The 17173-nt window shown below is 33.2% G+C and overlaps 1 protein-coding gene across 2 annotated transcripts in view; it reads left to right on the forward strand.

Moving 5' to 3' along the window:
• The window catches only part of LOC135842269 (frequenin-1), a 295329-nt gene extending 278991 nt beyond the window's left edge, over positions 1–16338 (forward strand). For both annotated transcript variants that reach the window (XM_065359643.1, XM_065359642.1), the window contains one exon: positions 8412–16338. In XM_065359643.1, coding sequence (XP_065215715.1) covers positions 8412–8648 — 237 coding nt within the window. In that variant the 3' untranslated portion in view covers positions 8649–16338. The remainder of the gene's footprint in view (positions 1–8411) is intronic.
• Positions 16339–17173: the final 835 nt, after the last annotated feature.

Below are 17173 nucleotides of genomic sequence, written 5' to 3' on the forward strand. Positions count from 1 at the left end.
TTCCTCAGCTCCCACATTTCAATTAGTGGTGCTTTCTTTTATGTTGCTGATCCAGACCTCATCTGTTTCTTGATTAATTGTTAACAATACTTACTTTTCATCTTTTCTTCGCATACATGCTATTCCACTTCTCCTTTTCTTGTGGGTGGCCATCATCTGCTTCACTTTGGTATGCATTTCTCTAGAGTTGTGCTTTTTCTCCAGATCTTCTATTTCTTGGCACCTCTCCTCATACCACTTGTTTTTGGCCATTCTGCACATTCCCATGATCTCATTATTGAGTGCAGTGTATTCGCTACTTGGTCTGTTTGCTTTTCTTCGTTCTTCCATCAAATCCGGTATTGCTTGAGTCATCCATGGTTTATCTTTGTGCTTTCTTTTTCCTTTGAGTGAAATTGACTTTTCTGCTGCTGTTTTAACCGTTCGCTTCCATTCTTGCCACTTTTCTTCAATACCTTGTTCTTCTTCCAACTTGGCTTCCTTTTGTTTTTCCAGTTCTTCTCGGAATTTCTTTTGCACATGTTTTGATTTGATTTTTGTGATGTCAAGTTTTTGTAGTTTTTTGCTCTTCTTCTGGCTCTTCAATCTATCTGGCATTTTGCACCCAATAGCTTGTGGTCAGAGTTGCAGTCACCAGCAATAAAAATTGTTTGGTCGGAGGCATTTTTCGAACTGGTGGTTTCTGGCTCCACCCTTATATACCTACCTATGTACATACATATAATTATCATACAACTGCCAAAATCTAAATTACGTCTTTTCTGACATTTTAAACCCATATCTAGAAAAAGCTAAATTATATTTTTCGCCGAGAAAACGCCAGCCAACTGAACTCTGTAGACTGAAGATGGCAACATAAAAAAGTGAAATTTCAAAGACGAATTCAATGGAAAAGTACCCCAGCATATTGTAATTTTTAATATTGCCAGATTGATGTAATGTACATATCTCATCCCTGTAATAATCTCATAAATTGGAAAATTCACGCCGGTTATACTTCGTCTTACACTCCACCTCGTAGAAATATAAAACATGGGGCACAATACTCGTATACAATGAGAGAAGCGAAATTAAAAAATCACGATAAAGATTACTTACTACAACGAAATCGAGATACGAGCAAGATGAGCGAATAAACTCGTAAAAAAAAAAAAACTCAAAATGATCGTGTCGTTACTCGGTTCGTGCTCGCATCGTATATCGCGTCGGGGCTCGCCTTTTAAATCAAATCAAAATTAATAATAAGAAAACTATAATACACATAATACATACAACGAAATATACGCGAGCTTAAGAAATATATATTACGTAAGAAGAATCGACTCTCGCTTTCAGTCTCACTCTGGTCGCGTCGCGTCGCCGCAGCGCCGTCGCCCAATAACGCAACAAGAATTAATGGCCTTACAAAAAGCAATAATAAACGACAAAAAGGGTTAAAGAGTACGCTTTCTGCAGATTAAATTAATTGGAAAACAGAATTACATTCGATTATTTTTCGCAAAAAGCGGGTTCAACTTTTTGCCGAACGCCCGCTCCTGTCTCCGCAGACGCCAGGGCGCCGCTCTGCAGCCCTCCTAACTTATAAATTATTTCGTACTAGTCGCTTTGACAAGCTTTCTCGACTTTTCGCGTGTAAATATATATTTTCAATTTTAATCCGCGTTTTCTGATTAACTTCTAGTATACACACAAAGCCTTTGCCATCAGCCTCCTCCCCCTACCTTTTTTTTTATCGATGCGATCTCTCTTTTGATTATAAGCTGCAGCAGCTGAAGCGTCGATGGAGTCAAAAATTTCTATATCAATTTTTTTTGTCTATTTATACGAGTATTACATCCACAAATTTTATTACTTCCAAAAATTTCTTAAATTTCGGGGTTTGAGGGCTTATTGTAGAGGTCCATCGTCCATGAGGGATGTATCAAAGCAGCCCAACTCGAATTTTACCTCGTTTTACCAAAAGTTTGCGAAGTATTTACCGTATATCCATCCACCCTCACGAAACAACTAATCAGTTTTGACTCGAGCGAAATCCTTTTACTCACACTCGAAAGAAAAATGATTTTATCTCGAGTAATTAAACGAACCTCGAACCTCGAAGGGCGGAAAAAGGTCCTACGATCAATGTACCGGTACAACTGAATTACGCGAATAAAATTGTCTAGATGGTATCGCGTAATAAGACATTTTTAGGCTGGGTATGCTAACATAAAGTGGAAAATTCGTTTACGCATATTTCTTCTATACTTTAGCATCCGCCGAATGCGAAAATAAAGCGACAGCGTGCGAAGGGTACTACACATATACGAGCATTCCTTTTCCTCGACCTTTTTTTTTCTTTTTTTTTGCCGTTGATGTCGACATCGTCGTATACTATAGAAATTTTCTAACAAACACGACTCGTGCTGTGATTTATACGTATTCGCCGAGTAAAAATGTACGTATGTGTAGACTTGGGCGTATAAAGCCATCAAGGCAAACGATAGGTATACATAGCAAATCACAAGTTCGCAATGCAATTGAATTGTTCGAACATTTGTATGTACAAAAAAAAGGGTAAAAATTCAACATAGCAATACGAGAATCGAAACATTGCAAATTGAGAAATAGCTCTACCTACCGCATACAATCTCGAGAAATTTGATTCATACCTACTTGTACAATGAGTAAATATGGCCGGTCCTCATTTCATCAACCCTCATTTTAGTAGAAATTGCCAAAAAAGTGTCAAAAAATCATCATTTTTGCCAGAACTGCCAAAATAAGCGTGGCTTTTTGCGAAAATTATTTCAAAATTTCATTTATCATCAGCTCATAATTGGGAAAACATCGTTATTTCGATGAAAAATGTCAAAAAAGACCTGTTTTTTCCCATAGGAAAGTTTCCTTTTTGCCAAGTTGTGAGAAGATTTGATTTTAGTCAAACTTGCCATTTTCAAAATAATGTAGTTCGTGTTTTTGCCGAGGTCGTCGATAAGTTCTGTTAATAACCAAAATTCATATAAATAATCCTACTTTTTCGCCAAAAATTGTTCACATAAAATTCAAAATCGACCAAATGATTTTTTTTTAATCAAAGTAAGAGCTGTTTTGGTAAAAAAATTGTCAAAATAAACTACATTTTCAGTGAATGTCAAGAACTTTTGATTTTAGTCTAAATTTGTCAAAAATCCTGGGGTTTTGCCAAAATTCTCAGAAAGTCATTGCATAATTTTTGTTAAAATAATCAAAACGAACAGGTTTTTGTAAAAATTGTCAAAAAGCTCTTTTTTCTGCCAAAATTGTCAAAAAGTCCTTATTTCAATCTGAATAATAGATGAAAAAGAATTTTTTATTGCAAAAATAGTCAAAAAATCTCAAACTTTGCCAAGCTTTTCCAAAAATTGCTATTTTTTGCAAGAATTGTCAGAGAGTTTTTTTTTGTCAAAATTGTCAAAAAGTCCTTATTTTAGTCAAAATGAAGAGTGATATTCCAAAACTCGCTTTGTCCATTTTTATCAAAGTTGGGTTTTCAGTGGTACCTGGTAGATGAAGTATTAACTCATATTCCTACATCATCAACCTACCAAAATGAGGTGTTAAACTCACCTAAATAGCCAATTCACTAAAAATTAAAAAAAAAATAGTGTTCCAAAACGCGCGTTGTCCATTTTTATTGAAATTTTTTTCAGCAGTATTTAGTGGATGAAATGTATACCTACATTCCTACATCATAAATCCACCCAAATAAAGTGCTAAACTCGCCTAAAAAGCCAATTTACCCTTTTAAAGGGAAACTGTTTTTCCTCTCTCCTGAAAAGTTGTGAAAATGGACAAAGCGAGTTTTGGAATATCACTCTTCAAATAATAAAAAGTTCATGTTTTGGTCAACAGTACTCAAAAAGTCTCAAGTTCTGTAAAAATTGTCCAAACAGTGAGCTATTTTTTGCGAAAATTGTCAAAAAGTGCTATTATTTGCAAAAATTGTCAGAGAGTTTTTTTTTGTCAAAATTGTCAAAAAGTCCTTATTTTAGTTAAAATAATAAAAAGTTCATGTTTTGGTCAACAATAGATAATCCTTTTTTTCTTCAAATTGCGCTAAAATGCTGTGTTTTTTTTCTTCTTCAAAATACCAAAATTTTTTCAAAATATTAAACAACCATTTTTCAAAAAATTTACAGAATTTGAAAGTGGTCAAAAAATCGTGAAAGTTTCCTTCAAATGTGCCAAAAAAATCATTTTTTTTTCAAAATCGCCAAAAATTTAAAATTGCAAAAAATTCAAATTTTGCTCGAAAATTATTGGACTTTTCAAAAGTGAAAAATTCTAAAATTTCCAAAAACTTTGTTTCTGTCGCTCTGTTTTTTTTCTTTCTTTCTTTCTTTCTTTTTCATTTCCTAAATTTTACAAAATACTTATCCGAAAATAACCAAAAAAAATATGAACAAATCAACAACACGCCAGCTAAACCAATGAAAATGATAAACGCCCAATTTTCAAAAACGTAGTTGGAGAAAAAAAATTTCAAAATGACTTTTGTTTCTTCAAACATGAAATTACGAAAATTGGAAAAAACAACAACAACAACGTGTAAAAATGTCATTTTCTTCAGAATTGCCAAAAATTGCAAAAAATTGCAAAAAAAAATGCCCGTTTTTTTTTCTCCAAAATACCGAGATTGCTTCAAATTATTGAAATTACAACAATTTTTTAAAAATTTACAAAATTTGAAAGTGGTCAAAAAATCGTGCAAGTTTCCTTCAAATGTGCCAAAAAATCGCCAAAAATTTGAAATTGCAAAAAATTCAAATTTGCTCAAAAATTGTCAGAATTTTCAAAAGAGAAAAATTCTGAAATTTCTAAAATGCCAGCTAGAATTGTTATTCTTAACAAGGGTTTCAGAATATACATTGTATTAGGAACAGTTTTCTGTAAACAACGTTGGCCAAATGGGAAATCATTACACTTAAGGTGGTTTTCAAAATGACCATTCTATTTGAAATGGCTATTTTGGAAAACAATGATAGCTAGATAGAGAATTGTTATTCTTAACGAGGTTTTCAGAATATACATTGTATTAATAACAGTTTTCTGTAAACAACGTTAGCTAAATGGTAAATCGTTACACTTAAGGTAGTTTTAAAAATGACCATTCTATTTGAAATAGCTATTTTGGAAAACAACGTTAGCTAGATGGAGAATTGTTATTCTTAACGAGGTTTTCAGAATATACATTGTATTAGGAACAGTTTTCTGTAAACAACGTTAGCTAAATGGGAAATCGTTACACTTAAGGTGGTTTTCAGAATGACCATTCTATTTGAAATAGCTATTTTGGAAAACAACGTTAGCTAGATAGAGAATTGTTATTCTTAACGTGGTTTTCAGTATATACATAGGTTTAGGAACAGTTTTCTGTAAACAACGTTAGCCAAATGGCAAATCGTTACACTTAAGGTGGTTTTCAAAATGACCATTTTATTTGAAATGGCTTTTTTGGAATACAACGTTAGCTAGATAGAGAATTGTTATTCTTAACGTGGTTTTCATTGCATTAGGAACAGTTTTCTGTAAACAACGTTAGCTAAATTGTAAATCGTTACACTTAAGGTGGTTTTCAAAATGACCATTCTATTTGAAATGGTTATTTTGGAAAACAACGTTAGCTAGATAGAGAATTGTTATTCTTAACGTGGTTTTCAGTATATACATTGTATTAGGAACAGTAGTCTGTAAACAACGTTAGCTAAATGGTAAATCGTCACACTTAAGGTTGTTTTCAAAATGACCATTCTATTTGAAATGGCTATTTTGGAAAACAACGTTAGCTAGATAGAGAATTGTTATTCTTAACGTGGTTTTCAGTATAAACATGGTTTTAGGAAAAATTCAAATTTGCTCAAAAATTGTCAGAAAGTTCTTTTTTCTGCCAAAATTGTCAAAAAGTCCTTATTTTAGTCAAAATAATAAAGCATTGCTGTTTTGGTCAAAAATACTCCAAAAGACAACTTTTGCCAAAATTGTCGGAAAGTCCTTATTTTAGTCAAAATAATGAAAAAATTTTTGTTTTGGTCAAAAATACTCAAAAAGTCTCTAATTTTGCCAAAATTGTCCAAACAGTGCTATTTTTTGCAAAAATTGTCAGAAATTTCTTTTTTCTGCCAAAATTGTCAAAAAGTCCTTATTTTAGTCAAAATAATGAAACATTCCTGTTTTGCTAAAAACACTCAAAAAGTCTCAATTTTTGCCAAAATTGTCAAAATACTTAATACCTTTTTTGTGCTAAAATAGTCAAAATATCTCAAGTTTTGCCAAAATTGTGCAAGAAGTGCTATTTCTTGCCAAAATTGTCAAAAAGTTTTTTTTTTGTGCAAAAATAGTCAAAAAGTCTCAATGTTTGCCAAAATTGTCAGAAAGTTCTTTTTTCTGCCAAAATTGTCAAAAAGTCCTTATTTTAGTCAAAATAATAAAAAAATTCCTGTTTTGGTCAAAAATACTCAGAAAGTCTCAAATTTTGTCAAAATTATCCAAAAACTGCTATTTTTGGCAAAAATTGTCAAAAAGACATTATTTTACTCGTAATAATGAATAATTTCTTTTTTCGGCAAAAATAATTTTAAAAAATGCAAGTTTTGCGAAAAGTTGTCCAAGAAATGCTGTTTTTTTTTTTGCAAAAATTATCAAATCTAGTTCTTTTTTTGCCAGAATTATCTTAAAGTCATCGTTTTAGTATACGTAATAAAAAAATTACTTTTTGGGGCAAAAAAATACTCAAAAAGTCTCATTTTTAGCAAAAATTATTGTCAAAAAATCCCCAACGTTTCAATAGTTTGCATGGCATGCTTTTCAAAACTTTTGAGAATCATGATCACCCAATTTTGGGCTGAAAATTTCACACTCTTTTGATCGAAGCTTTTGATTTTCTGCCAAAACATCAGCCGCTTTTGATCGTTTGCGTGACACCATTTCAAAAACGTTCGAAAATCATGACCCAATTTCCGGCTCAAAATTCTTCAAAACTGCTCAAAAATTGCTTGCATTTTTCGTCAAATTATTTCAACTTTGGTGACACTTTTTCAAAAATCCCAAAAATCACGAGCCAATTTTACTAGGTTTTAAAATCTTCAGACGTCCTCAAAAACATGAAACCATTTCAAAAAGACTCAAAAATAATTTTGATGGAAATTGAAAAGTTTTTTATCAAAATTTCAACTCGTTTTGATAATTTTCAATATAGCTTTCTTTTCACAACCTCCGAAAATCATCACCCAATTTTAAGCTCAAAATAATTAGAGCAGGCAAATGGCGGTTTTAAAAAGGAAAAAATTGGCACATAAATTTTTTCTTCGGGAATGTGTTCAGATGAACCTCCTGAACTACCAAAAAAAAACGGAACCTCCTAACCCTGGAGCTAATTTTTTTAGGGGGCTAAAACCGGTTCCGATTTACGTTTTTTGCGATTTACTCCGGAAATATTAGGTTTACGAGAAAAACTACCATGACTAAAAATGTCCCCCTTCAAATTCTCGACAATTTGATACTACGCTCGATACCCATACCTCAAGAGGGGTGTCTGAAAAAAGGGGTGGAAAGAGTAGGTGTTTGAAAAAAAGTCAGTCCAATAAATTGATCAACGTTACCTCTTAATATCATTCGTTTTCGCTCAAATTTTTTTTACAAAGTCTACTCACCCAACTATTAGTCACACCACCATTGATTGGTCTTCATCCCTCCCAAGGGGTTGGTGGGGGATGCTTGGTTTTTCAAGTAACACACAACTGAATCATATATTTGAAAAACGAATCTGGACATGCAATAATTATATCGAATGGTATGTTTTCGAGGTCGCTGAATACGAATACCAACTTATTTTCTGGGTCCAACTCCTCAAAGCCCCTCTGTGCCCCAAAAAGGGGGTTAAAATTTTGAAAAATCGTGAAAAGTCGAGTGATATATCGAATGGTATGTTTTCGAGGTCGCTGAGTACGAATATGAACTTATTTTTCGGGTCCAACCTCACAATGTCCCTCTGGGCCCCAACAAGGGGGCCAAAATTTCAAAAAATCATCAAAAAGTCGAGTGATATATCAAATGAAATGTTTTTGAGGTCGCCATGCAGACGCAAATATGAACTTATTTTTGGGCCCCACCGCACAATTGACATCAAAAAATACCAGCAAAATGTCGATTTTCTACAGCTTTTTTTGCCAATTGTACCTGTGTTGTTTAAGTTCTTGAATTTCACAAGTGAAACTCGAAGTATGTAGTACGTAGTACGCTTATGCACAGCTTTGCTTACCTGTATCATTACCTATGGACACATCTCATCTATTCCTTCGCTTCGATAGTGAGTTTTGGCTTTCATTAATCAATACGTAGACATAGACATACGCAAAACCGAATTCTATACGAATTTTCTTGATATTACCCAGGGCCAGCAGCCCCAAGCCGAGGACGAGAACACGCCGCAAAAACGAGTAGACAAAATATTCGATCAAATGGATAAAAACCACGACGATAAACTAACGCTGGAAGAATTCCGCGAAGGTAGCAAAGCAGATCCTAGAATCGTTCAAGCGCTTTCATTAGGCGGAGGCGACGCAGCCATAGCCACCGCTTCCGTATCCAATTCCTCAAACGCAGATCGAACTGCCACTTCGAATCATTGATCATTACCTAAATGATCGATATAGTATGTACGAGTATTAAACCCCCGAGAAGAAATGTAAAAAAAAAAAAAAACGATACCGCAAACGCAGCTCAGCTCAACGTATTGAAGAAAAACCAGCAGCAGAAGCAAAATATAAGGAAAATGCAAGCTGTACCGCTCTTCCCCGCGCCCCGCACCGCAGCTCAGCCCCGCATCGTTAAAAATTTAATTGGAAAACGGTTCGTTCAAAAGATACCATTATTATTATGTTCGAAAAGGTGTACTTTTTCAATTTTTTTTTCTCTCCCCCTCGACTCGAAAGCGCCAGAAATTACGTGATAACTGCGCTAGGTAAAGTGAAATTATTTTCGAAAATTTCAACCTACCTTTTCATCAGCTGGAAAATTTAATAGCGCGAAATCAAAGCTCCTTTGTAATTTTTTTCTCTCTTTTTTTTTTTAATAATCGCAATTTTACGGTCCTTTTCTCGCTCTTTTTTTACGCCTCTTTTACATCATTATATACGTACTACGTAACGTAACGTAATTAATAAGTAGTTAATAAATTTATTTTACTCGAAGGTACTTTCCCCTTTATTTTACCGTGCCCTTTGCTTTTTCCCTTTTACACTGTTGCTATATTTTGTATAATGTATTTTATACCTACCTGACCTTATATTGGTATTGGTGATTTTTTAAAGCTAGCTTGATACGAGATTTATTCGTCGTTTTACTCTTTAGACCAAATGGATTTTTTTGTTGATTTTTTTTACGTTTTTTTTTCTCTTCACCTTGAAAAAAGTATTACTTTACGTATATTTTTACGTGTTAATTTTAAGAATTTATTAAGTGTAGGCAATTGTAAAGTACCTAAAAGAAAAACAAAAAAGTTACGATGGCGATAAATTTCTCAACTATTTTATAATTTTCTTTTTTCTCTCATTTGGGTATCCTTACCTACTTTATTTTTAGTTTTAAAGATATAGAAAAAAAAATGAATTTATTTCAACCCTGATTTTTTGCTCAAAACTCTTACATACTTTGATGTCTCAGTTCGAGGTATGTAATTTTTTTCTTTTTTCTCTTTTAATTTTTTTTTCTCCTTTATTGTTTAGAAATTGAATTTTGTATTTTTTAAGTGTTCTTGGCTGGAACGGGAATCGGTATAATTATTCGTAATTTATTGTAAGTTATATAGGATCGGTTTGTTATCGAGGGCCACATCATTTATGTAGCGTTCTCTCCGTCCATTAGGCGTTATTATGTACTGTTATGTTGATGAAATGGTGAAGAAGAAAGTGATTGTGTCTACTAAATGCATCTATATAAGTATTTTTCTATGTTTAAAATAACAACAACGTGGGCAATATTTGTCTGTGAAATGTATTTGTATACAGGGTGTCCAATAATGGAGAAGTTGATCGAGAATGTGTAAAACAGTCTTTTTTTTATGTTGAATTTTTCGATTTTTGGTGCATTTTTGAAAAGCAAAGGGCCAAAAATGGAGGAAAATTCAAAATTTTACCAAATTGACCTAGAAAGCTGAAATTTTGCGGGTTTTCTCATTTTCGATCCTACTAATTAATTGGGAACGATTTCGAACCGTTTTGAGCAGTTCTGGAGCCTCCAGCAGATTTTTGAAAGTTTCAAAATTTCCACGAAATTTTACCCAATGAAGGTGAAAAGCTAAAATTTATTTTAATGCCATAATTTCAACATGCCGAGTCGATTGGAAGTGATTTCAAACCGTTTTGGAGCCTCCAGCCGTATTTTAGAAATTCCAGATTTTCAAAAAGTGTCGTGAAAAGCGTCCAAATGAGCTGGAGCTCCATCAGAACTGCGCAAAACGATTTCAAATTATTTCTTATCTATTTAGGAGGTCAAAATTAAAGCATTTATGCTAAATTTCAGTTTTTTAGGTTAATTTGATGAGATTTTGATTTTTCTTCCATTTTTAGCCTAAATTTGATTTTCAAAAATTCGTCAAAAATCGAAAAAAGGCTCTTTAGCACTTGAAATTTTGACAAATGATGTATTTTTGTTCGCTTCGTTCCGGTTGAATTTTTTTTGCGAGTGAGGATGCCTTCCTTGTGAGTCGAAAAAAAATTCATGAATGATGAGTGATGAGATTTTATGTGGGCCCTTCTTTTGGGAATTTAGTTTTGGTTGAATGAGTTCCGGAATCAGAATTAAAGTCTTCAAAACTTCACAATTGAAAATTTTGATCCCAAAACTTCCTCTGAGGGCTAAATTTTGATTTCAGAATAGAATCAGTGACTTCAAAACCCTATAATTCGATGTCTTTGTTGCATTTTTCAAAATTTTGGGTCCTAAGATCACTTCTCAGGAGGCTAATTTTGATTTTGGATTTCAAAATCAGAACCAGCACCTCAAATAATCTGTAACTTGATATCGATATTGCATTTTTTTAAATTTCCGATTTTGGCCCTCCTCTTTCTGGGGCTTGAATTCGATCTTGGGTTAAAATATTTTTGAATCTGGTTTGGCCTCCTTGGAGGACCATAAAATTAAATAGTCATATTGAATTATTTTAAATCTGCGAGCGGCAGGTTCCTCGGAGGAGGGGGGGGAGGAGAGTGAGTTTGATTTCGGCGTGAAAGTGATTATTTCATAATTTGGTTCAGCATCTTTTAAACCTTATACTTTGATACCATGTTTATTCTTTTTGTAAAATTTTCGGGTCCAAAACTGTCAAGTAGGGTTGGAGTGTGGGGGGGGGGTGAATTTTTGAATTTCAGAATTTCAGACTCAAAAGCAGTGCCTAAGTTCAAAAATCCATAATTTCATTGCATTTTCTAAAATCGGGACTCCCAAGCCCTCCCTCTAAGGGCTCAATTTTGATTTTGGGGCCAAAAGATTTGGAATTGGTGCCTTTAAAAACCTATAATTATTCGATTTTCATGTTTCATTTTTTGAAATTTTTGGCCCCGAACAACCATCCTCTTCATGGGGGGGGGGGGGGTCAGTTTTGATTTTGGTGTGAAAAAGATTTCAAAAAACCTACAATTCCTTATCTCATTATCTGTATTGAATTTTTGGAAATTTTGGACCGCAGCCCTCTTGGGGGGGGATTTTGATTTTGAGGTCCAACAAGTTTTGAATTTGGTGCACCAAGTCCCCTTAGAAGGCACAATAATTTTGACCTTGGGGGATAAAAAAGGTTTCAGGATGGGGATCAGTGCATTCAAAGCAGTAAAATTCCACATTAAATAAGTTATATTGTATTTTTCCAAATTTTAGGCCCTAGGATTGCCTCAAGGATGAGGGGGGGTCTCAATTTTGATTTTTGAATTTGATGTCAAGCAGATTCCAGCATTAGAATTGGCAGCTTCAAAAACCTTGCACGTTTTCATCCCCAATTATCCATATTGTAGGTCTTTTTTGAAATTTTGGACTCCGTAACCTCTTGTTGCGGGGGGGGATGGTCAATTTTGATTTTAGAGCCTCATCGGTTTTGAAATCAGAATCGACGCCTTCAAAAATCTGCAATTTTTAACTCACAAGTATCGCATTTAAAAAAATTTGGACCTCGAGCCCTCTCGAAGGGTACAATTTTGAATGAGGGGGTGGGGGGGTTAAACATATTTCAGGATATGGATCAGCTCATTGAAAAAAAAACAACAGTAATTTGATATTCATGAGATATTGTATTTTTCATAATGTTGGGCGCCAGGATCGTCTCAGGGATGAAAGGTGGGGGGGGTCCAATTTTGATTTTGGGATAATGCGTTTTAAAATCAGAATCAACCATTTAAAATTGATACATTCGATAGAATCCATATTGAATTCGCCAAAATCTTGGACCCCAAGCTTACTCTCATGGGGTGGGGGGGGGTGTTGCTCAATTTTGATTTTGGAGTGGAACGGATTCTAGAGTTTGAAACAGCATCCACAAAAACCTATAATTTGATACCCATATCACGTTTTTCAACTGTTTGAAATTTTTTTCATCCCCACCCCTCATTTTAGGGCGAATTTTTTGAAAATATTTTTCAAAAATGCGAATTGATAGGTCGTGTGACGTATCGTTTGTTTTTGTTTTGGGACGTTAAGTTCGAATGTAAACTCATTTTTGAGGTTCAAACCACAAATCTTATTGATGATGCTATTTCTGAAATAACAAATAAAATAAAAACAGTTTATAACTTTAGCACTACAGAAAAAATTCTTCCAAAGTTTAAATGGCAAGTCCCTTTACGTATTTTAAATCTTATAAAAATAAAAAATAAAGTAAGAAAAGAATGGCAGCAATTGAGAAACCTAGAAACTAAAACTAAATTGAATCGCTGCATTCGTGAAATTAAATTTGAACTATTTAAATTTCGTAATGAAAAATTCCAAAGTTTCCTTTCTAATATACCAATCAACAACTCTGATATCTGGAAAGCTACAAAACAAATAATAAAATTGCCTCAAGATATCAGTTCTATTTGAGACACCGCAGAGTGTACATCTCCTAAACTTTATATAAAATGCCAGTAAATAAATATGATGATGATGATGATGATTTTTGAGGTACAACCTCCCCTTACTCTCATGTGGTGGGGGGGGGAGGTTTTAAATTTTGATTTTGGAGTGGCACGGATTCAAGAATTTGAAACAGCATCCACAATACCCTATAATTCAATGCCCCATATCACTTTTTTCAATTGTTTGAAATTTTTTTCATCCCTACCCTTCATTTTGGGGTGAATTTTTCTAAAAGTATTTTTCAAACATGCGAATTGATAGGTCGTGTGACGTATCGTTTGTTTTTGTTTTGAGGACGTCAAGTTCGATTATCAACTTATTTTTGAGGTACAACCTCCTTGAACCTACCCCCCCCCCCCCCCGTCATACGCTCCAACAATACCACAGGAATTCAGAAATTACGTTACCGAAAGTTGTATGCCTGACACATCGTTTGTATTGTTTATTTTTTTTACTTTTGAATTACGAGATCATCTAAGTTCAATTTCCAATCTGGCAAGTTGTGCACTCTTCTGTCCCCTCCCTAAAAAAATGTTGGTCTCAATTTAAAAAATGAATGGGTCGTGTAATATATCGTTCGTTATGTTTCCGGCGATGCCGAGTTCGAATATCTACGTATTTTTTGGGATACAGCTTCCCCAAACCCCTCCTCCCTCCCGTACCCTCCTGAATTACCCGTGAAATTCGGGAAATGGAACAAACTACGCGTTTTCAATGTTTCTTTTTTCCAGAAATTTTGTCATTTTCGTGTCATGAGGTCATTTTTTTGAATTTTCAAACCAGCACAAGGTGCACCCCCCCCCCTATCCCATAATTATGGACGAAATTGAAAATAAACTAAATCCAAGACAATTATAACCGGCTGAGGGTGATCAAAAACTCACATTTTTGCTGCAGGATATTATAGGACACCCTGTATGATTAATGTCTATACAAAATTTATAACGAAAGTCGAAAGCTCTCTTCGAACATTACTCTTAACCTAAGTCTAGGAACTAAGTACTATCTTATTTTACGTCTACTATTGTAATATAAGATTCTTATGTTTATTTTTCTCATTCTAATTCTAATTTTATTTTTAATTTATTTTATTATTCGTTGATCTTTACTTACTTGATTTTTTCCTCCCTAATAATCTCGTTGTTTTTTTTTAACATTATTTATTTTGTAAGTTATTGTTGCTTTTTTACCTACGAGAGTATTTTTACCTAAATATTCGGTATTTTATTTTACGACCATTAAAAAGGTAATTTTATTCGTTTATATTTTAATTTTTTTTCTACGCTGAATAATTTTTTTAAAATAATTTTTATTATTTATTATTACCCACCTTTACTTATTATTACATACGATATTTTCTTTCATTTTTTTTTCTCTTTTTCATCGTACGTCTAATTTTCAATTTAATCGCACCAATCAGCATTCTAATCTCCTTCCACCCACCAAAAAAAAAAAAACGTTACCCTTAGCTTGATCAGTCATTTACAATGAAAGCCTCCATCTGTGTGCCATCCTCATGTCGTCTGTGTTTCTGTTTTTCATTATTTTTCTGAAGGAGAATAAAAAAATGGTAAACATTTACGCCTTTCACTAGTTCATTTTTGTTACAAAAACGCTAGTGACTCGTGCAGATTTTTTACTCCCTTTTAATGTTACTGTCAATTAAGCAGAAAAAAATGAAGACGAAATGACAGAGGTTCAGAGGTTGCAGGTTGTACTCCTTTTCATCACCCTCTGCCTACGAGACAATTGAAAATATAATATTCTATCTCCGCTTACCTACCTGATCTATTGTGTAAAAAAAATTACGAATGAAATTACCTACTTTTACCTACATTACATTGCGTTAATCAATCATTAAGGGTATTATTTTATTATTATTATAGTATTTTTTTTTTCAAATTTAAAATATTATTGTACGATATTTCACAACGAAAGCGACGATTTAAAGTTGCAAATTTTTTCGACTACATAATTTTTAAATTGCGGCTTGATGAATTTTTTGTAATTTTTTTTTTTATATACAGCTGATTCTATTTTTCTCTATTCGCTGATGAATTTCTATTTCTATTTTGAGAAATTCACGCAAATGAAGCAGTATTGTATTTTTTTTATAAGTGTGTCCCCAGATTGTCTGAACAGAGACGTGAAATATTGATTGAAGTGTTTTGCCCATCCCCTCCCCCAATTTTTTAATGTATTTTTATAACGATCTTTGGATTTTTTTTCTTTTTTTTGTGACTATGTAAGGTACATTTTTTGGCTAATTTTGAATAAGGCGTTTTTATTTTTACGAGTAATTATAGTAAGTGTAGGTAGATTTATGTAGGATTAAAGAAAATAGATGCAATTTGAAATTCGTAGAGGTATATTTTAAGTTACCGGGAGGATGAAAATAATTTCGTAGATGTAGTTGCTCGTAGACAATATAAATTCTTTGCTCACCAAGACGTATACTTTCTTCTGTTATGAACATTGTAGAATTTATTATTATTATTATAGGAGAGTCTGTAATATAATATTCTGTATCTGTAGGTCTAGGTACGTTGGGTTTATATATTTACCTATTTCTTGGTAGCTGCTTTTAAATGTGGAAAGTAAATGAAGACGCTATTTACGCGGTCAAAACAGAGAAAACACATTACGACTTGATGCTAATTACTATACAGATGCATCTTTTAGGGCCGCGTTCGGCGTATGAAAAGTTTTTTTTAGTATTATTATTGTTGAACTTTGGTATTGTGAGGAGTTTTTCGCTACCTAATGAGTTTTAACAGAAATTACCCTTATTTTAAACCTAGTCGAATAAAGTGTTCTAAAGAGTGTATTTTAATCTGATCTGAGAATATTATTGTGGCGGTATTTTTTTGGGTATTTTTTCGATACTTATTTAGAGTATGTATAAATTGGCGAGGATTTGTTAAACACCGTGTATTGGAAAATTCTGCTGCTTCATGTTGGCTGCAAGCTTCACTCGAATATACGTACGTTTTCATGTATGTATAATTTGATGTGTATTTTACGTTTTAATTTGATATTTATATTTTTTTTTCTTTTTTTTCTTTCTTTATCTTTTTGTCTTAAATGATATCGAAATGTTGTTGACGTTGATTTAGGTTTATTTAAATATTTAAGTATAATTTTTTGTGATTTTATTTGAAAAGTTGATACCTAAATTTAAAATTGTTTTTGTTTTAATAAAGCTATGTATACTTAAATTTTTGGATTGTGTTTTTATTTGCTTCTATATAGTGGGGTGGTTTCAGTCCAACTGCTCGAGTCGGCCAATTTTTAGGACTTTTGTGGAATTTTGTGGCAATTTTTTCAGATTTTCCAATTTTATTTTTGGTATTTATAAAAAATCAAGTTTTACTCAATTTTAGTAAAATTTTATTTCATTTTGATGGTATTTGATCATTTTTTTGGTCATTTTGCAATTGTGTGGTATTAAAAAAAATCCCACAAATTTAGAAATTACCCAGGAGTATAAACAAATGTCGAAATTAGTGGTTCAGCAGAGTCGGAGGGATAAATTGGTCTACCATTCTGGGGTTTTGGAGAAATGTAAAAATGACCCAAGGAAGTACTGGAAACATTGTAGATTTGATCAGGGGGAAGCAGAAAGATAAACTGACAAAAATTAGAATAAATCAGGAGGAGGTTCTGGTTGAGGGAAATGAACTTAAGGTCTCAAATGTTTTTAAAAAATTTTTTATTGACTCTGTTGATAAAATCTCGAATGAATTCCAAAACCTTGAAACAAATAGTGCTTATTACCCAGCCAAGAAAATTATAAATAGTCTGGGGTTCCCTCCATTTTTTTCAAAAATTTCCATTTTCACCTACAATTTTCTGTCTTATGGGGGGGGGCAGGGTGAGGCACCTCCACCCTCATGTGGTACGTCTCTCTGGCATCAAGCAGTTTGAGACTTAGGACAGCTTCCAAAAAAAAAAAAAAAGGTCTAATAATCAGCAGCTCAAACAAAAGATTCAGAGCCCTATGGGATATCAAATTTCTCAAAATAGTCGGAAAATTGCATAAATTGAGGGGGAA

The sequence above is a fragment of the Planococcus citri genome, chromosome 4, assembly GCF_950023065.1.
Source record: "Planococcus citri chromosome 4, ihPlaCitr1.1, whole genome shotgun sequence".
Taxonomy (NCBI): domain Eukaryota; kingdom Metazoa; phylum Arthropoda; class Insecta; order Hemiptera; family Pseudococcidae; genus Planococcus; species Planococcus citri.